The following is a 22,812-nucleotide window of genomic DNA, read 5'->3' on the forward strand; positions in this document are numbered from 1 at the left end:
TACACAGAGAAATAAAAGCAACTTTGTGGACCAGCTGGTAGAAGAGAACTCTGTAGCTTTCCTTCTATTCCCTCGTGAGCCCCCTGAGTAATCTTCTTTTGAAACACTAATGGCACCCTCTGGGTTGCTCCAGATTCTTGATTAAACCCAGCCTTTCTAGGCAACAGATGAAAGGGACAACATCTTTAATGCTTTCTTTAATTCATTTTAGGTTAGGAAAGTGGAAAATCAAAGTCCACCTAGTTTTTGTTCCCCAGAGAGAGCTAAAGCTTTTAAGTGTTCACCAAAAGGAAAGCAATAATAAATTAATCCGTATATCTATTACACACACAATATTATAGAAAATCTGTAACAGCTGTCTGAAGGTTGTGCAACAGGGGCATGCCAAGTGTGGGTTACAGTTTAAAAAATGAAAGGTAATGACGATTAGGATTTATATAGTGACTGAACCTGGTCAACACAGTTATTTGTCCTACCCTTCAGCACAAGTGCTCTCAGGGCAGCCAAGAAATCCAAATGTTCTTCCATGCCCTTTTTATCCTCACAGCCACTCTCTGTGGTTAGGTTGAAATGGTGACTGGGCCAAGTGTACCCAGTGCTGAGTGAGGATCTGAACCCAGGTCTCCCCACCAACAGTCTGGCATTCTGATCACTATACTGATGTCAAACATTCCAAGCCATGGCTGACGCTAACCATGGAAGGGATGTGGAAATTAGGGCACAATCCTATGCATGTTTAGACTGAAAAAAGGCTGGCTGGGGCATGCTGGGAGCTGTAGGCCTTTTTTTTCCATCTAAACATGCATGGGATTGCACTCTCAGAACACAAAAGGAGCAGGAAACGGATGTCCACAAGCCATGGCTTGTAAGGCACTGCTCGATGTCTGCACTGGGCCAGAGTCTCCAAGACATTGTATAGTGTGATTTCATTTTGGAAAAAGCTGGAAATAGGTTTTATGAGGGGACATACTAGCTGTATTCATGTGTCAGCCATGGGAAGGGCTAACATGTAAGGGGAGCAGGGTGGTGCGACTGGCCACACCTGGTTGCATCTCAGCCTCTGAACATTGGGGAAAGGTCAGACGAGGGGCCTAGCTGTACTTGTGTAGTGTCCTCCATGTGAATGGGAGACCTGGTTGTGGAACCTGCATGAATGCACCTCTTCCTCCAGACCTTCACTCAACAGAGATCAGGGATTGAAGTTGTGTGGACGTGGCAGTGCTGGGGCAGCCCCAGATGTGCAGCCCCATTTCCCTCCCATGTGCTAGCCTCGTGTGTTGAGGGTAGTGCCTGGACAGAGCTAATATTGTGCTCATGCTGGTGAATAGGTTGGAAGATTCTCTTGTTGGCTTTACCACTAGCTTACTGTGCAGCACTTGTCAAGGAAACACTATGTTTGCCCCAAAATGTTCAACTGGCCACTTTTTCTCTGGGCTTTCAACTCAAGAGAAAAATGATTATGCGAGCAAATTATTATAATACCAGCCAGATTCTTGAGGAGAACTCTCTATTAACTGTGAGTCAGAGGTTTTACAACTTCGGTATCTGAGATGGAAAAAATAGAGGATTCTAATGCTGACTAAAAGCTGAGAAAACAAATCAGTTCAGCCAGCAGCAATTAACAGCTCAGTCCTATGCATGCTTTTGTAGAGGTCGTTTGGACTCTATTCAGTGGGGCAGGACTTATTTCAAGGAATGTGCACATAGGACTGTAGCCAAAGGGTCTTTTCACAAGGGACTTAAATTGGCTGTGACTGCTTGAATTGATCTATATTGCAAATGTAAAGCCTACACTGGGTAGATTGCACAGTTCCTGTTGTGTGTTTTGTCCCACATTAGCATTTGATCATGGCAGAAATAGTGTACCCGAAGCTCAAGGGCATGCTTAAACCTCAGGTGAGAAAACCCTTTAAGACAGAGGGACTATCAACAATTGATGAGATTGTGTCGTGTGATTGCTCTTCTGTTCTGAAGGGAATCTTTCTAGGCAACCATGGACAGTACAAACACAGACTCCTCCCCATTCATTTTTTGGGGGGGATTTATCCTAATTAGGTAAAACAAAGGTGGTGTGACTGCTCCTGTTCCAGTGCAATAGATGTTTGGCAGCTATAGCAACTACTATATATCATGTATGCTTCCTCCTCCAATTCTGTGACACATGGCAACTCTCCTTCAATCTATTGCAGAGGCACAAGATACTGTGCAACTAATGGTGGACCATGCTTGGATGAAGAACAAAGATCAGTGTGTGGCTCTGCAATGACAGGTGAAAGTGAAATGGAATCATCTTAAAAAGTGTGACGATGATATGGTTGCTACAAGAATTAAGCTAGAAGTGAAAGTTTAAAATCACGCCCTTTGCTGGAGAACTTGGGAAATGGACATTTTGCACTTTGAATTTTGTAGCCTTCCTAGGGCTATCACTCAGTTAAATAAATCTCACTTAACTGTTTAACCATATATATTTTTAAAATTTGCAGGAGTAAAACACTAGGGAGACACCCAGAGTCCCTGAAGCCTCTGGAAGGTGTGCAGGGGGCTGCAGGGGAGAGGTCAAATCTGTTCTGCCAGCCTTGCCTGTTCAGCTGGTGGACAGAATTTGATACAACCCAGTAAACAGGGGGGATTGATTTAAATCAAGGCAATTTAAACCATTGATTTAAATTAGTAGGACAAAAGTTGATTGAAACTTTAGTCAGATAAACAGAAACTGAAAGCCCAGAGCTTTCAAGGAGCAAGAGCTGGTAGTTAGACAGGACAGAGGTATTTTCATGAGATGAAAACTTAAAATGAATGCTCATGTTCAATTGAATTTTTTTACCAGTGTGCGTGAGTGTGACAGCGCCATTTTATGAGACTGTTAAGTATAGGGTTAGCATGTTTATGATGAGATTATGATGAATTATTGTAAATGCTACTTTAAAATAAGAATTTTAGTATTTATGGTTTTAAAAATATAAAAATCCAACTTAAATTCCATTTTTTAAAACAAAAGAACTGATTTTTATCCACCCTACCATTAAGCATACTTTGCTTTAAGATTATATCTGTGTGTGCTATAGCAGGCATAAATCAAAAGGCATTCCATTTTCTCTCTCATACAAGAAGGGACACCTTTTCTAAGATGGTGTTTGCCATCTCCAGTTTCTATAGTCAATTTTAGAAATAAGCATTTGCATTAAAATTATACGTTACCCACACAGACAATATTGCAGCCCAACTTAAACATCAGTCCCATGCAAGTGTTAGTTGGATGAAGAGGCACTTGGATGAAGAGGCACATCCATGTACATTAAAAATATACATTCAGCCCGTTCATTGCGGTTTGGATAAGCATTGTGGTGCAGATGCAAATCTGATCTGCTGTATGTTTGCATGTATATCTATATAAGCTTGTTCCTACACGTGTATGCCCCTTGACTGCATTGGAGCATTTCTATTTGGAATTCTTAAATCTTGCCGCTCTCAAGCCTAGTAAGCAATTCTTTAATGATGCAAGCCCAGTTTAAATAACCACCTGGCTTCTGCACAGAATGTCATTTTCATATTTTAAATGCTTTTATAAATCAGTGGGAAAGATGACAATTTATTCCTTTTAGCAGTCCAGCTTATGTCTGGCCAGCTCAGTGATGTCAGAATGTAATGATCTGTGCTAGAGCTGCCATGTCCTGCTTGCATTCAAACAAGTAGAGTTTAATTGTTTAATGTCACTACCGATTACTATAATGATCATTCTATTTCTCATGTTGTTTTAAGACAGGCCTGGAAGATATGCAGGCTTCCATCACTCAAAACATTAACAGATCACTTCTGCAAGAGGACCTGGACATTTTAAAAAATATTCTTCTACAAGGTAGAGTGTACCTTACCCTGTAAGGAGAGGCTGATTGTAAATCTCTGGGTGCAATCCTATGCATGTTTAGACAGAAAATTTGTCCAACAACTCCCAGCATTCTGGCTAGGAATGCTGGGAATTGTAGGGCTTTTGTCTGGCCAAACATGCAGAGTTGTGCCCTAAACAACCTTTGCAAAGATTTTGTGCATTAAGTCTCCACAAAACTGATTTTAGCATGGGATTTACTGAAATTAACATTTATCACCCAAGGTAGTGCATTGAATGTCATGATAACAGGGACAGGGTAGAGCTAGTTTCTGCACTTAAAAGTGTCTTTAACAATCTGGGAACTGTTCAGCTGAAAGCCAGATTCCCGCTGAACATCAGGAAAAACTTCCTGTTAGAGCAATACAACAATGGAACCAATTACCTAGGGAGGTGGTGGGCTCTCCCACACTGGAGGCATTCAAGATGAGGCTGGACAGCCATCTGTTGGGGATGCTCTGACTTGGATTCCTGCATTGAGCAGGGGGTTGGACTCGATGGTCTTATATGCCCCTTCCTACCCTACTATTCTATGATTCTATGAGAGGACTGGCAATTATTGTCATAAAATGTAAGAGGCCTCCATGTCACCCCCGAAGGTTTTTTTTTTTTTTTGGTGGTAGTATGTACATTTCTAACCCAGAAAAGCCATAGCACAGGAGAAACATATGACATAGCCTAAAAGATCCCAGAAGGAATGAATTCCAGAAAAAAGAAAATTTTTATTTATGTAATTTATATCCCACCCTTCCTTACAAGGAGCACAGGGTGGGATATAAATATATTTGACCAAAAAATAGTTGTTGTATTTACTTATCCATTAGTATCAAACTGAGTAAAAATGCTCAAATACTGCACAAAATAAAGCTGCTCAGTTTCTTCCCCTAGAAGTTTGTTTCTTAAGGTCACCCAGTCTCATCAGCAATCCCCTCAATCTTACACTTCCACATCCCTGTACATTTGCATACAAACCTCCAATTTTCAGCAAGTCCCTGACCTCCTGCAAGTTTGGAGTGATAGCGTGAAGATTGTGGCTCCACACCAAGCTACCCACATGGTCCTTTTGTACAGCACCTATGATAGCACCAGCACTTTCTAGCATGGAGTGATGAAAAAGGAGTGGGCCAATCCCTGACATTTCTAGTTAAAATTCTCTGGTACTCAGTTTGGTGAAAAACTGCTCTGGGATCCTGGAGAACCGCTGCCAATTATAGTAGACAATTCTAGGTTAAATGGACTCATGTTCTGATTAAATATGGAGACAGATTCATATGTTCATCAAGTAAGGGTTGTAGTGGAAATAACCAATCCGTAAACCCAGTTTAGATTCACTATCTCCCATGCAGCCAACTTTATTCCTTTTAAAAGACGTTTCACACTTGTACTGCTTCAATGACCATAAAGATATGAAAAGAAATCTGCCAAACTAAAAGGATGTATTAAAAGGCTTTATTCACAATAGATTTTTTTTTACAAATATAGTTCTTAAAAATTAAGCATTTTTATCTCTCATAACTTCAGAGATTTCTATAAAGGTGGAAAAAGACTAAGTGGGATAAGCACAAATAAAAAGAACATTTTAAGTACACGAAATAAGTTTACCATATCAACAAGGTGTCATTGGGGATCATAGAGCTGTCATATAACACACATGGCATTTAACTTAGTAATTTCCAGGATTTAATATATATTTAAACAACTGCATTGTGATATGCTGAAGAGCAATGGAAGTTTAGACACTGTCTAAACAGGGAGACACTTTTAAAAAACTAAACTTGCCTTAATTTTAAATTACATATACATTGGTCAGCATTAGCTCAGTCACCCCATAGTTATCTCCTATGGAATGTCAAGGGTAACAGTGTTACTTCCAGCTTGGTTGTGTGACAATTGCTAGTAAATACAAAAAAGTCATTCTGAAACCATTTATATTACTGTAATAAATAATTTCAGGATTGTAGCCATACCTTTTAAAAATGGTGATCACTCTGAAGTTTCATACTTTGGTGTTTTTGTGGTAAATACAACATCACTGCTTTTGAAGATATAAAACATGTTTCTCTTACACTTTGCAATTCTACAGGGTATACAATCTTCTTGTCTACTTACATCGCTTTACAAAAAGGTACATTATAGTGCAGCTTGTACATACAACCTGATTACCGTATGTTATAGAACCATAGAAACTTTGTGCTCTTTCAAATAATAACACCCATGAGAAAATTACCATATATGTAACTCATCAAAACATTGTGTTGATGATTTCAAAGAGATTACACCAAGTTGTCTCTGAGTTGCCTCCATGGGGGAAAGGAAATATCATCTCCAGTACAATTCCTACTGCATGTATAAACATATTTTTCCATTGTTTATAGTTACAGATAGAGATTTATCACTGGAGACCAGTAACCATTTCACACAGAGTCAAGGTTCTTCAAAATGGCACCAGAGGGCTTGACATGACACACACTAGAGGCCTGCAACCACAAAAGGGGCCTAATCCATCTATTAGGCAATAAAATATGTCAACTGTATCTGACCCACAACCTATGTATTACCATCAGAGTGTGGTAAAAACCTATTGTTTTTTGGGAACAGGATGCTTAAGATGTAGAGTACCCTGCCTTAGGTCATGGGGCTGGACTATTTTTTAAAAAATTACATTGGAATTCATCACATATGTCATTAGTCGGTTCTTAAAAATGTGCCAATACATAGTTGGGCGCTAAAAGTTTCACTGAGTTTTGCTTAATCAAACTAGACACTTATATGCATGAAAATTTTCAACAGTTCAGCTGCCAAGTCCCAGCAGAACATTTCTGCAAAGCATACTGAAGTCTAATGATAACAGACTTTTGGACATTCCAAGAGTCTGTGTAAGTAAATGGAAAATGTTTTCTGGAGTGTGGCCTTTAAAATCAGGACATTTTTATTTTCTGAACTAAACACACTGGACCTCTGTATATAGCTACTGGTGAAGTAGGGATCTATAGAACCTTTTAAAAAAATGAAATGTTATAGATTTATGTGCAAAGAGGAGAAGCAATTGAGTCAAAGAGGAGAAGCAAAAGGGGCCTTATGATACTACAAGACAATGTACCCAACTGGACGTTGGGAGGACTACAGACATAAGGCAAAAATAGAGTACTATTTTAGACAACTGAGAATCGTACTAGATAAACATGGATCACTGCCATTTTTATTGGTAGTCTTAGGAAATAAGAACATCCAGACAGGGCACTCCTGCCTTTTGACTGATGTTTATTCCTCTTGTAGGATCTCAAACATGCGTTGGGATATTTCATGCCCACTGGGGTAGATGGTGAATTTTGCAGGTTGAAGCAAGGAAACAACTGAGCCTTGGTGCATGGAGTTATAATGTGGAACTGTCAGAATATTTTACTATGTGTCTATGGTGGAAAGGATTTTGGGGAGAGATAAGCCATGATGGTATCATGTAGTTTCCTCAGAAAGTAAAGAGTGGTGCTTGATTTGAGACAATAACTTAGACTTAGGAAATAGACACAACCCATCTTTGCTTAATTAAAGCTGCTACACAGATTGCAACATTCTAAAATTAAGATGTGGTGGCTCTCCAGCCAACAGCATTGCACGTGATTAGCCTACAGAAGTCATTGCTGCCCTACATTTGCTTTTGAAAAGTGCATTTACCTTAAAAACAGGTTTGTCAGTCAATACCAGTTGTCTTACAACATGCTGAGTTAGATGAGAAAACCTATACAGCAGTGTATATTTTGATCCCATTTCCTGCACACGGTTATGTATTGCAGATCTTTTTCTTTACATGGTATGCTGTGCAGCTACGGAAGCCACCATTATTTGCTCAAAAATTCAAGGGCATTTAAGTTCACTAATTATTTTACTTTGAATCTACACATAGCAGTGCTTCCTGTGATACAACAGAACGTTCACTGTTGTCTGAGAAACATATTACTGTGAGCAGTGGAAACTATGGTGCCTACGTGAAAGTAAACAAGTTAGATATGGGTTATTTTAAAAGAGATTAAGGGTGCAATCCTATGCATGTTTAGACAGAAAAAAGGGCCTACAATTCCCAGCTGGCTGGGGCACGCTGGGAGTTGTAGGCCTTTTTTCTGTCTAAACATGCACAGGATTGCACCTTAAACTGAATTATGTTTGGTTTTCTTCCGGTCACACCTATATAGACATGAAGATCTAGAAATAAACCAGAAATGAGTTTGTCCCTAATGCCCCCAACTGGAAAAACAGATATTGAGATAAGGTAAGACAAAGTATTATCTCAAAAGGAAGAGTGAAAGAAATTTTAGATTAACAATTTACTACAGGATTATTTTTTTGTGCCTATCAGGCTTTCTAACTGCTTTCTAATAATTTTTTGAAACATGAAGAAACATAAATGTGTAAAGAATTAAGCAAACACCAAAACGCAAGAGCCCAACATATGAAAAACTTATTTAAATTTGCCTGTCTTTCTTTACTATAAGGATGCTAGGTAGAATCCAGAATCAGCAACTGACACTAACTTCAGTTAAATAAGAAAAAAAGCTTGTATTTCATTATTATACTTTATTAAACTGGTTCTTGTTATGGCCAAAATGAGCCACACCCCAACTAATTGAATCACAATCTTGAACGATCAAGTTTTTTTTAGTATAAGCAGTATTAATTTACTAGCCAAATCCTACATAATAGTCATGATCCAGAGATTCATGCATGCCAGCTCTTCACTCATATTTGTTCTCTCCTGATTTTTCAGCTGCCATGCGTGATCCCTCAGAACAGGTTTTTAAATTTGGAGGGTGGGTGTGAACTGGTTAAGTGACTCGACATGGACAGGAACAGAAAAGGAAGCAGATAAAAACTAGGGTGAGGGGAAAAAGTTATTGCTTGTGTGTTCTCATTCAGACTGCCACTTCACAGGTAATAGATTTTATTCCTAGGGCCCAATTCTGCATACAGCATTGTGCACTAGCAAATGTAACCATGAATGGTGCAGTACCATTACTGCCTGGCTAATGTTGTAGGGCCTGGGAAGATCTATTATATTGAGATGCAGCATTGTGGAAAGCTGTTCATCGGGAGAAAAACGGATGCCGATTATGTATGACTGGGTTGTGAGTGTAGTTTGCTCGTTTTATGCACAATTCAAAGAAGTCACTTATGTTGGCTCAAACCTATGGTTCTATATTTGATAGCATAAACAAGTTTGCAACAGATGAACAGAATGACAGTGATAACCTGTTTGAGTTTCTTATAGGATGCCACTGTAGCTACATGGTGTACAAGGTGTGCACTACTAAAAGGTATATGTATCTTTTAGGATTGGATAGCCAAGATAGAGTTTTAAAAGCAACTGATGCAAATCTGTTGAAGCTCCATTTGCACTAACAGAGGGCTTTGAGAACTGCAGTCTCAAACTGCATATATGTAATGCTATGTTCAGATGGCAGCTTCCATGCTCTCGGTTTGGTGGCTGCTTGTGAAATTAAACATAGGAACAGAAAGAACTGGGTAACCAAATCTATCTGTGGTTAGGTTTCATTTGCAGTTATGTCTAAAATTATGTTAGAAAAGGTTTTCAAAATCCAGGCATTTCCTTTCAAGCCATAATTTAACATAATGCGCACAGATAAGATGAAAATATTCTTATGTAGTTTTCATGAACAGTACACCTTCTTAAATATTCCAATTACCAATTAATGATAGACCCGCATAAGAAGAGGCTGTCACAGTTAGATTTGTCTCTAGTGATCAGAGAAACCACATTAACACAGATTAAAAAAGAAAAAGCTCTTCATACTTAATTCCTTATGGCTTTTTGCAACACAGCAAAGTATTACAGCTTAAAGCAGACATCTCCTCACAGAGGAGGAAAGAATTTTGCAGTCAAAAATAAAATAGAAAACAAGTAACATGCTGACCTCTGTATTCTATTTGGCCAGATGCACACTGCAGCCTAACAAAATTTAGAGATGACAAGTTACTACTATTCCGGTCAAAATTTAAATAAAATTAATTATAATTAATTACTTTAGGTCCTTTGATCAATACTGTACTGATAGACTGCAAAAAATGGTTCAAAACTAAAAAAAATTATGATTCTGGAATATTAATAACTACATCATGTGCCCCAAACAAAATTCAGGATTATTTTATTTGCTTTTTCCTTTTTCCTCTTCTTCTCTCATGAGAACTGGGAGAGGGTGCGCCTCAGTGTTGAAGACCCAATGTTCAAATGGAAGAAGATCATCTTCAGAAAATAATAAGTATAGGTACCTGGCAAGGAATAAGAAAGGATATTTAACACACAACAAAATCAGAAGGTTACACAGGAATACTAATGAAATCATTTGTATTTATATCCATGAAAAATAACTATGGTGCAATGAATGTAAAGAAATAGGTGGGTATGCTCCAGCTGCACCTAGGTGGGTATGCTCCAGCTACACCTATATTTTGGTTCCATTCCTTTGCATCTTCAAGCTAAGTTCACAAAATTCCAGTGCAAAGCAGCAGACAGCTGTTCCTTCCAAACCACCACCACCCCCTTTCTTAGTTTTTGAGGTCTCCTTCTGAAGCCCACTACCCCAACCCAAATGAAGATGATTAAACCTTAGCTGTTTAACTTTTCAAATGAAGAGTTTTAATGGCTTACTTGAGTGTTTCTGAAAGGAAGAAACTCTGCTGCACATCATCATGGCTTTGATGGTTGCTGTAAACATCCCTAACACCAGAATAGCCTCCATCTACTTTGCAGTATTTTTCTAATGCCTAAATTCCAAGAGGAAAAAAGTTTGATAAGATATAATTTTAGAAACTACTATGTCCTTCAATGTTAATCACTTCCAGGGCAGCTTACAGCAAAGTGAGAAAAATGAAAGGTCAGTATCCAACACTGCCCACATGCAAGCAGGATCCATCACTAGTGCAATAGGAAGCTAGTGGATCCTGCAGCAATGGGAAACAAGTGCAACGCTCATTTCTGGAATGGGGCAAATTAACAGAGCTTACAGAAGGGAGCTCTGCTGGACTTGTCCCATTTTGGAAATGAGCATTTATGCTTTCTTCCGGGATTGTGTCGGAAGTGCTAGTTCCTGTTGCACAAGCAGAGGGTTCCACTAGTCCACCTGAAACAGTGGGAGCACAGCAGCAGTACTGGATACTGCCCAAAGTAATAAAGGAGTAATCAGAACAGCAGCAGATAAAACAGAAGGATTAAAACTAATTCTTTAAAGCAATCAAATCCAGTTGAAATCAATAGAACAATTTAATCAAGACTATCTCAAGTCCCATGTGCAACTTAAGCATGATTGTCTTTCTCTGGATATGTATGTTATAATGGGCTGAAACTAAATAATCGTCCAGTTCGGACTTTACAACAACCCAGGCTTTTTTTAAATCCTCGGATGCTGTGAACAAAGTGGGAGTAAGTGAGCATATATTGTGACTTCTGCTGCCCAATTGCTCCTGCTGCAAATGGGAAGAGCTGAACAACCCATGGGTTCCAATTTTGGGTTGTCTCTCCCCAAACAACTCAGAATTCCCAGTTTGGACATCCAGGGATATTGTCCCTGCATTGTTTAGTCCCAGTGGAAGCCGTTGTGTGGCAGAAGCTAGCACATTCACTTGCTCCAGCTTCGTTTACAACCACCCTGGGTTTAAAAAAACAAATAAACTACGTTGTTGTGACATCCCAAGAGAGCCACCATATAGCGGTGCTTAACCATATTGTTTCCATCAAGTATATTTCCCCTACAATGCTAATTACTAATAAGTCCATCTGCGTGCACTTTTACAATGTGTTATTTCAATTTTATGGTAAAGATCTTAAGTGTCTGTTTTGATTCACTCTTTTAAGTTACCTCAATTCCATCACAGTTTTGATTCACAAAACGCAAACTACACAGTTGGGTAGCACTAGTATGTTAAACTCACCTCAGTAAAAATACAAACACAGGTAAATGAAGACAATTATGAGAACAATCCAAATGGATTTGGGGATGGTAGAAATGAAGTGGCAGATTGCCTGCCACTTCCCTGCCATTGAAAGCAATTGGGGTGGGGATGGGGTTAGCTACACCAATTCTAGGACAGCTTACAGGTTGGTGTAGTGGACAGGTTTGGGATCCAGTGGTTCCAAAGCCACTACTACTGCCCTGCCCCTGGAACAACTGATTTGGGCCTACCACTGGCAGGAAAACCACCACCAGCAGATTTATACTGGCGGAACTTTCTGCAGGTTTAACAGGGGCCTCCAGGGTGGACAGAGTCCTTTTGCTGGTAGAACTTCCCTTCACTGGATCCCAATTCCCTCAGACAGCTCTCCCAGTTGATTTAGGATTGCTACGTATACTTATAGTACTGTTTTGAGGATGTTGAAGTACTCAAGACCATGATGAATCTTTGTAGCAACACGAGAAAGACAGAAAAAGACAAACAGGCCTTTAATGCAGAGACAGTCAACATTTACCTACCTAAGCATTATAAGACACTGGCTGGGAACTTGGCCCCACATTAAAGGAAGTTGTCATTAATTATATTAACCTAGACCAGATGGGATTTATGAAAGCAAGAAGGTTAAGTGATAATTTTAGACAGTCTGAATTAACAGAGGAAAAGATTTAAAAGATTGGTTGTAGTACAAGGGAAATTGATGTACTGATTACCTTGATACAGGTTCATGCTCTTAATCAGAAGCAAGGAAAATTTTAGCAATACTTTTTTTGAGGACTAAAATACGTTTTTGGAGGAAGAAATAATCTTGAATGGTGATTTCAATATTTATTTAATCCTTAAATTGAGAGCTTCAAAATAAAACATCTTCAAATTCTGTATCTCGTTTTTTTCAGAAGGATATAATCCCTGCACTTAATAATCCCAGACAGAGAAACTATTGTTTTTATTCCATACCTAGGCAAAGCTACTCTCATACTGACATGCTTTTCAGCTCACCAACTTTTCTGATGAAGACAAAGGTACTGAAATTGGATAAAGTACTTAGCAGACCACACTCCTATTTATATAAGTTGGAGAAGACCAGCATCTAACTTCAGAGAGAGCAACTGAAGGCTGCATATGTTCATACTGAGAGAGAGTCAGGGACTGATGCATATTGAAAGTTCACTATTTTTCAAGCAAAATTTAATAGGAGACTTGTGGAGAAGTACTTGGATACTCCCAAGGCCTATTCAAGGGGAGTATTTGTTTCTAACTACTGTAACAGAAACAAGGAGTGCTAAACATGAATGTAAGAAAGATCAAGGAGTTAAAACCTATGCATAAGGACACACTTAATGAGGAATTATTTAAAGAACTGGGTAATCATAAAACATTACTAGATCTGCAGAATACATATAAGATAGGAAAGTCACTAGCCTTTACTAGACATATCTATATTGAGAGGGGAAATAACATGGACAAGCTGTTAGCCAATAGACTCAAAGAAGAAGACGACGAAGAGGAGGATGAAGAAGAAGGGGGCGGGGAGAGAGACAATGATCCTGTGAATAATCCCGTTAATTTTCTTAGACAAAATTGAATGGTGGTGAATAATTATGAGTCTTCTAGATGAATCTATGTCTTACTATAAAAGGTTACATAAGTTGGACAAACCAAATCCATTAAGAATTCAAGAATTTTTAGACGAGTTAAATATTGCTACACTGACTGAGGAAGATAGAAATGAACTAAATGCCCTATAGATGTCAAGGAAGAAGCCATAATGAAATCATTAAAACCAAGTAGGTCTCCAGAATGGAGAAGGAAATGGCAACCCACTCCAGTATTCTTGCCAAGACAACCCCATGGAACGTATCACAAGGCTAAAAGAGGTGACGCCGGAAGATGAGACCCTCAGGTCGGAAGGTGTCCAATATACTACTGGGGAAGAGCAGAGGGTATTTCCAAGTAGCGCCAGAAAGAATGAAGCGGCTGGGCCAAAGCCGAAAGGACACTCAGCTGTGGATGTGTCTGGTGGTGAAAAGAAAATCTGATGCTGTAAAGAACAATATTGTTTAGGAACCTGGAATGTCAGATCAATGAATCAAGGTAAGGTGGAGGTGGTCAAACATGAGATGGCAAGATTGAACATCGACATCTTGGGAATCAGCAAACTAAAATGGACAGGCATGGGCGAATTTAATTCAGGTGACCATCATATCTACTATTGTGGGCAAGAATCCCTTAGAAGAAAGGGAGTAGCACTCATAGTCAACAAAAGGGTGGGAAAAGCAGTACTGGGGTACAATCTCAAAAACGATAGAATGATCTCAGTACGAATCCAAGGCAAACCATTCAACATCACAGTAATTCAAGTCTATGACCCAACCACTGATGCTGAAGAAGCTGAGGTTGATCGATTCTATGAAGACCTACAACACCTTCTAGAACTAACACCAAAAAAGGATGTCCTCTTCATCATAGGGGATTGGAATGCTAAAGTAGGAAGTCAAGAAATCACTGGGATAACAGGCAGGCATGGCCTTGGTGTACAAAATGAAGCAGGACAAAAGCTAATAGAGTTTTGCCAAGAGAACACACTGATCATAGCAAACACTCTTTTCCAACAGCACAAGAGGCGACTCTACACATGGACATCACCAGATGGTCAATATCGAAATCAGATTGATTATGTCCTTTGCAGCCAAAGATGGAGAAGCTCCATACAGTCAGTAAAAACAAGACCTGGAGCTGACTGTGGCTCAGATCATGAGCTTCTTATTGCAAAATTTCGTCTTAAATTGAAGAACGTCGGGAAAACCACTAAACCATTCAGGTATGACCTAAATCATATCCCTTATGAATATACAGTGGAGGTGAGGAATAGATTTTAGGGATTAGACCTGATAGACAGAGTGCCTGAGGAACTATGGACGGAGGTCCCTAGCATTGTTCAGGAGGCAGCAACTCAATCCATCCCAAAGAAAAAGAAATGCAAGAAAGCCAAGTGGCTGTCTGATGAGGCTTTACAAGTGGCTGAGGAAAGAAGGGAAGCGAAAAGCAAGGGAGAAAGGGGAAGATATATCCAACTGAATGCAGAATTCCAGAGAATAGCAAGGAGAGACAAGAAGGCCTTCTTAAATGAACAATGCAAAGAAATTGAGGAAAACAACAGAATGGGAAAGACTAGAGATCTCTTCAAGAAAATTGGAGATCTCAAGGGAACGTTTTGTGCAAAGACGGGCATGATAAAGGACAAAGAAGGCAGGGACCTAACAGAAGCAGATGAGATTAAGAAGAGGTGGAAAGAATACACAGAAGAACTATACAGGAAAGATCTGAATGTCCCTGATAGCCATGATAGTGCGGTCACTGAACTTGAGCTGGACATCCTCAAGAGTGAAGTCAAGTGGGCCTTAGGAAGCATTACTAACAACAAAGCTAGTGGAGATGACAGTATTCCAGCTGAGCTATTTAAAATCCTAAAAGATGATGCTGTTAAAGTGCTGCATTCAATATGCCAACAAATTTGGAACACTCAACAATGGCCGCAAGACTGCAAAAGGTCAGTTTACATTCCAATTCCAAAGAAGGGCAATGCCAAAGAGTGTTCAAACTACTGCACAATTGCGCTCATTTCACATGCCAGCAAGGTGATGCTCAAAATCCTACAAGCTAGGCTTCAGCAGTATGCAAACCGAGAACTACCGGAAGTACAAGCTGGGTTTCGAAGAGGCAGAGGAACTAGAGATCAAATCGCCAACATTCGCTGCATCATGGAGAAAGCAAGAGAATTCCAGAAAAATGTCTATTTCTGCTTCATTGACTAAGCTAAATCCTTTGATTGTGTGGATCACAACAAACTGTGGCAAATTCTTAAAGTGATGGGAGTACCAGACCACCTTACCTGTCTCCTGAGAAACCTGTACAAGGGTCAAGAAGCAACAGTAAGAACCAGACATGGAACAACTGAGTGGTTCAAAATTGGGAAAGGAGTACGACAAGGCTGCATATTGTCACCCTGCTTATTTAACTTATATGCAGAGTACATCATGAGAAATGCCGGGTTGGATGCATCAGAGGTTGGAATTAAGATTGCTGGGAGAATTATCAACAACCTCCGATATGCAGACGATACCACCCTAATGGCAGAAAGCGAAGAGGATCTCAAGAGCCTCTTGTTGAGGGTGAAAGAGGAGAGTGCAAAAGCTGGTTTGAAACTCAACATTAAGAAAACTAAGATCATGGCATCTGGCCCTATCACTTCCTGGCATATAGAAGGGGAAGAAATGGAAGCAGTGACAGATTTTACTTTCTTGGGCTCCAAGATCACCGCAGATGGTGACTGTAGCCATGAAATTAAAAGACGCTTGCTCCTTGGGAGGAAAGCTATGGCAAACCTAGACAGCATAGTAAGAAGCAGAGACATCACCTTGCTGACAAAGGTCCGTCTAATCAAAGCTATGGTTTTCTCAGTAGTAATGTATGGCTGTGAGAGCTGGACTATAAGGAAGGCTGAGCGCCGAAGAATGGATGCTTTCGAACTGTGGTGCTGGAGAAGACTCTTACAAGTTCCCTGGACTGCAAGGAGGTCAAATCAGTCAATCCTAAAGGAAATCAACCCTGAGTGCTCATTGGAAGGACAGATACTGAAGCTGAAGCGCAAATATTTTGGCCACCTAATGCGAAGAGAAAACTCTCTGGAAAAGACCCTGATGCTGGGAAAGACTGAAGGCAAAAGGAGAAGGGGACGGCAAAGGATGAGATGGCTAGATAGCATCACCGATGCAATGAATATGAACTTGAGCACACTCCGGGAGAGAGCGCAGGACAGGAAGGCCTGGCGTGCTATGGTCCATGGGGTCACGAAGAGTTGGACACGACTGAATGACTGAACAACAAGGTCTCCAGAAAGAGATGGACTTCTACTTGAATTTTATAAGACTTTTAAAGATCTGTTTGTAACACCCTTAAGGCTGCAATCCTATATACACTTAACTGAGTATAGGCACACTGACCTCAATGGGACTTACTTCTCAGTAGACATGTATAGGATTGCACTGTAAGGCACTTAACTAAGATTTGAAGTCAGATAAACTACTGGATTCACAGAAAGAGGCCAATATTGTCTTGGAACAGAAGAAAGGTTAAGATAGCCGCTTTATACTATTGTACCAATCTCTCCTCTTAATCAGGATTATAAGATTTTAGCTGCAACACTAACAAAATAATCAGAGTTATATCAAAATATATTATGATCAGAATAACTGGGAAACTACTTTCAGACAATAGAAGAGCAGCAATTAACCTTATCAGTTAGAGCCAGAGGGAGAGGGAGATGAAGAGAGAGACATTTTTTGCATTTTTAGATGATTACAAAAACATTATGGTAGGGTGGAGATATTTTTTTTATTTAAGATCCCAGAAGAATTTAATTTTGGGGAGACATTATGTTAAAGGTTTATCATCAAATACCATTAGCATCTATTATCAGACATCAGGATTTCTGGAATTACAGATAGGTATGGGACAGGCTTGTCCCCTCCTGGCCTTATTATTTGTAATTTGTATTGAATCTCTGGACATGTCCTTGAGAAGATCAGAGGATATAAGATGAGTCAGGACAGGACGCTATGAATTTAAAATTAGCTTAGATGCAGTGACACAATGTTATCACTAATAAATCCTAGAATTTCAGTTCATGAGACATTCAAAAAGATATTAGAATATGGAGCAGTCTCAGGATACAAAGTCTACTGGAAGAAACAAAAGGCCATGGTGTGCTAAAGAACTGTTCAGCAAGTTAGTGAGGAATTCAGGGATTAATTTGTCCCCAGTGGATCCATTAAAATTAAATTACGAATTCCTAATAGAGAGTAACTAAGAAAATGGTCTAAAGTCAGTGTTTTGTGGCTAGGAGATTAACTACTACAAAATCAATTTTACCTAGATTTCTTTCCTTTTTTGAAGGTGTTTCTGTGAATACCTCAGAAAATAGACTGAGAAGTTGGCAGAACACACTGCTGAGGTGAATTTGGTGTATTTGGGAAAACATAAAGCCAAAGGGTAGAGGAAAGCACTTTAGGAAAAATCCTATTAAAAAAGAGGGATTACGAGTTTCTAATCTAACATTTTACTATGTAGCCATGTTAAAGTCCATTGCTTATTGGAAAAAGTAAGAAGCAAGGCCAAAATAAGAAGTGTGCAAGCATCCCATCATCAGTTCTTCCATGGTCAAATAAGAAATATATGGTAAGAGCTAAGCCTATTAAGGGCACAATCCTATGGCCACTAGTCAGCGGCTAGACAGCCATGGGATTGGTCGGTTCCCAGAGAAACAACTCCACCCCCTCCCAGGCTGCCTAGTAGGTGCAGAAGAGCAGCACAGAGAGGGGAAAATGGGGCAGGGAGGTCAGAAGTGCCAGTATGTCACTTCTTATGTGTTATCTGGCTGCCCCTTCCTGCACTCTGAGGTCCCGTGATTAGGCAGCCAAAATTGGCTGTCTAGCTGCAAAAGCAGGGCAGCAGGAGCGTGGAGGACATCCACTCCTCACCATTCCTCCCGCCCTGCACTGGATAGGTGGTCACCCCTGGGATCGGAGGCGACCAGATAGGATTGCTCCCTAAGAGATCCAATCCATGTATTGAGGCTTTACTGGCAATTTTAGGACAGATAAGAAAGGTACTCTGTATGGGTTTATCATTGTCATTGTATATAACGACCGTATCAATTTAGGAGGTGCTTGTAGAAAGTGAATGAATAAAGATATAGTTCTACATAAAGACCTAATAAGAGAAGCAAGTTGTGTATGTTATATTGAAGTCATTCAGCTTTTAGGAGGACATGCACAATTTTGGTTCCAGCATTCTCACTTGAGAAATTATGTTAGTCAAATGTAAGAAATATAATTTTTGTTTTAAAAAGTGTAAATTTTTGTTAGTCAAACTGGATTTGCCAGTTCGAAAAGCTAATGCACAGCAGGAAACAAATAAAGAGGATTCAGAAAAGGTGGGAAGATAGTTCAAGTATTTTAATACCATTTTATATGTGGGATTCATTTGTATTAAATCTCCCACTTGGTCACCTTCTATCAATACTAGAGAAAATGGCTATAAGATTTTATATCAATAGTACTAGATATCTTACTGTCTGACCAAAATCTATTTTAATAGGATAAATGTTGGAGGTGTAGCCAAATGGAAGTAGATTTTTTCCATATATGGTGGAGCTGTCCAGACATTGTGAAGTTTTAGGGGGAAATCATGTATTCTATGCCTAATGTTTAAGTATCTTATTCCCTTGGATCCTCTAATATTTATTAATTTAAGAATATTTATATCCTACTTCCTATTCTAAAAATCCTTAAGCAGTTTACAGCAAACTATAAAACAATACAGCATTATAAACGCACAACAAAAACTAGACAAGCAAATAAAATAAACAAATTAAATTAACAAATCTAAGGTATTTTCCTTAAAGAATGGATAGTGAGAGTTTGGAAACTAGATGAAACAGCTAAAAAATTGCACAATATATCTGCATGAGTGAAAACAGACAGACGATAGCTCTTTTTAGAAAACGTTGGACACCTTTCATTATATTTATTAAGCAAAGATATAATGGACATTAATAAGTATAGGAGCTTTCAACTGATTTAATTGTTCTAACTGTACATTGTATTGGACTGGAATGTATGATGGTATTGAGATTTAGATGCTGCTGTTTATGGTTGTGAAAAATTCTCATTTATTAATTTTCTATATTTATTTTATATTCTATTTCAGATTATTTATAATGCTTATGTACCTTGTATTTGTTATAAAGCTATTGTTGACTGTAAATGATATGTTTGATAACAATAAAAGAAGCACCATTTAATTAAATTAACCCAGACCAGATGAGATTTATGAAAGCAAGTGATAATATCAGGCAGGCTTTAAATATTATTAATAATGGAAAATTACACATATCCATTTGTCTTATACTTTGATGATACTGGGAAAGTGTTGTTGCAAGAAGTCAGAATTATATTTACAAGTTCTTCAACAATTAATAATTAATAAATTAAATTTATTAATAATTTAACTATTGGATTAAATGTGTGGTATTGGCACAATAATTATAATACTACACAAGGACCCAGTTTGCAAGTCGTGCCAATTTCTGGGTTTTTTAACCCAGGAATTGGCGGGCTTTGGTGATTATTGGGTTAAACTCTGGGTTGCTTAACCCCTAAACAACTCAGAATGCTGGGTTCAGATGTCACAACAACAACCATGTTCCTAGATTGTGGATGACAGTTGATTGAAAGCATGCACTCACTGTCATGTGGCCCCACCAATTCCTGAGTTAAACAACCCAGGAATAGGAGTGATGTGTGAACCAGCCCAAGTTCCCAAACATATTTTTAGTATTTTCAATCCTCTGTGGGGTGTTTTTTGCATTACTGGTACAGTAAAAAATAAAATTAAGTGAATACATTTACCTGTCATGGAGAATATTCAAAATTCACTGTGTCTGGTTCATTCTTAATTTTTTAATTAGTTAACTTGAAGCAGATGTAGGCCTATATTTGGCTGAAAATGTATGTCCATTTAAACAGTATATTATCTATTGCTAGCACTGTTATGGACATAATTCTTCAAAGTGAAAAAATGTAAGTTATACAACTTTTTGAAATAAAAAGCCTTGTTCAAAATTAAACCTTTACCTCGACAGCTTCCCAGCCCCACTGCCGGTACTTTGGGTCATGAGTGAATCTCCACATATACATGTAGGTTTCTATAACTTCAGGCCGCAAAATATAGTATTTTTCATTCTGTCTGGTAGCAATTGCCTCAACTCCACCATCAAACCTGAAGGCTTCTGGTCCCAGCTTCATGCCTAGATAGAATATGTAATATCCAACAGAGTCAGTACTAGCATGAAGGACTTTCAACTATTCAACATGCAGAAGAGCCATATTTATGTCAATTGTTGATATTAGCTTATTAGTACACTACAGAAATATTTTGGTGTTCCTGAACTCCAACATTCAATACATGTGTTATTGTACAAAGTTCCAGTCCTTTGTGTGAGGGCACCAATATTTTGAAAACGATCTCAATAAAACAAATGCATCTATCCTATGACACTGACATTCTCAACAGGAAATAATGTAGAATAAAAAAAGGAGACCACATACCAATTATGTGATATATTTAATAAAATGCCCCAGAGGCAATGTGGGTGAAACAAATCCAGAATAATTAATCCTATTAAAATTATAGATAACAATACTTGTGGGCTGAGAGTTGGCTTAGATATAACACCAAGGAATGAATGGGCATGTTTGAACTACTCTATTTCTACTAATGAGATAACTTCCTCTCATTCCAGGGCCTTGTCCTAAAATGAAATATGTACTTGAGAAAATGTTTGCCTAGGAATTTCAAATCTTAATTTTGTTGAGTAAGTAAGGCCAAATGGTCAAAGGAGATGATATGCTATTAGCAGTCTTCATCTATATTGATCTGTACTTGTTTCAACTGTGAGGCAATTTATAATTAAGCTATAGTATGCAATGATCATATTTTGTTCCCAAAACGTTCCCCTTTTGACTGAAAGAATTCTGAGTATACATCTAGAATGTACATGGCAGTTGACTATTTCCTGCTCACCAGATTTCTCTGGAACCTGAAGCAACTACCTGAATCCTATTGAAATCCAGATAGTAGTCATTAACAAAGGCAATTATATCCAGATATAGGAAAGTAGAAAATCTGCTCAGGAACATGCTACATCTTTTCATTGTAAAAATAAACACTTTATACAATTATTTGACTTAATGTACATGGATATTGGAAGACTGTGTATGCTATCTATGGAACTTGTTTTAAGAGAAGCACAAATATGGTTGTATGCTATGTGTATGTGTTAGTATTTCAAATTAAAGAGTGAGGTTACTTTCTAGATATAGACTAGTTAGATCACCATGATCTTCAGGGGAGGTTTTGTTGTTCATGCCGCATCCTGCAGAATCCCCCCTGAGAGCAACATGGCAATGGGTCTTCTCTGTGGTGACACCTTCCTGGAATGACCTCCCTCTGTGATAACTCAAGCACTGATGATCATGTGCTTTCGATAATTATTAAAAATGTATTTGTTTGTTCTGGCTTTTCCCAGCCATTAACTTGTCTAAATTAGACAATTTTTCAAACCATTAACTTGTGTTTTTATAATGATGGATTGTTTTATAATATGTATTAAAACACTTTGGGATTTTTAAAATGCTTAGCAGTATATAAATATTTGAAAATAAATGAATAACAGTATAGGCAGTCAGTCTCTATTGGACCTGCTACAAAGCTTGCTTCCAGTTGAGGGGGGTCAGGATGGGGCAGGAGTGGTCTTCCATTGGTGAAGAGCTCCGCACATGAGGCAGCACATTCACTGTGGAGGCCCCTGGTACACCCAAGGAAAGCTCTGCAGGCATAGATCTAACTGTTGGTGTCTCCGGAAGTAGGCCCTGAAATGGGGTGTCCCAGGAGTGGCTGTGGATAGACAGGTTGCTACTTGTAACTATAGTTGTTCGAGTGGTCATCTATGCATTCACATATATGGGCTCTAAGCCTGAGCAGAGCCTCAATTTGGAAAGCTTCTATAGCTGAGGACGTTTTGGCAGAAACCCCTCCCCTACCATCCCACTGTGCATGTCCCTAGCAGGTTCCCACTCATTCTCTCAGTTCCTTCAGCCTCATAACTGAGAGAAATTTACAAAGAATACCTTTGGTACCCAACATCGAACTCGAGTATGACACCGAAGAGGGGACAGCGGGTGGGTTGTGTGAATGCATAGATCACCACTCGAAGAACTACAGTTACAGGTAGCAACCTATCTTTCTTCATCGTGGTCTCTATGTATCACACATATGGGTGACTAGCAAGCTAACTTACAACGGAGGTGGGTCGGTGTCCGACTACAATACAGAAGAGAGGACAGTACAAC

The 22,812-nt window shown here is 38.9% G+C and overlaps 1 protein-coding gene across 1 annotated transcript in view; it reads right to left on the bottom strand.

The window, feature by feature from the left end:
• Window positions 1-8,223: 8,223 nt before the first annotated feature.
• The window catches only part of MAN1A1 (mannosidase alpha class 1A member 1), a 105,512-nt gene continuing 90,923 nt past the window's right edge, over window positions 8,224-22,812 (bottom strand). The window contains exons 11-13 of the mRNA XM_084827412.1: window positions 20,536-20,708; window positions 10,542-10,657; window positions 8,224-10,162 (exon numbers count right to left, since the gene is read on the bottom strand). Of these exons, the coding sequence (XP_084683538.1) occupies window positions 10,039-10,162; window positions 10,542-10,657; window positions 20,536-20,708 (413 nt within the window). The 3' untranslated portion in view covers window positions 8,224-10,038. The remainder of the gene's footprint in view (window positions 10,163-10,541; window positions 10,658-20,535; window positions 20,709-22,812) is intronic.

The sequence above is a fragment of the Heloderma suspectum genome, chromosome 1 (assembly GCF_057233095.1).
Source record: "Heloderma suspectum isolate Gila_16-S chromosome 1, 16-S_ref, whole genome shotgun sequence".
NCBI classification, from domain to species: domain Eukaryota; kingdom Metazoa; phylum Chordata; class Lepidosauria; order Squamata; family Helodermatidae; genus Heloderma; species Heloderma suspectum.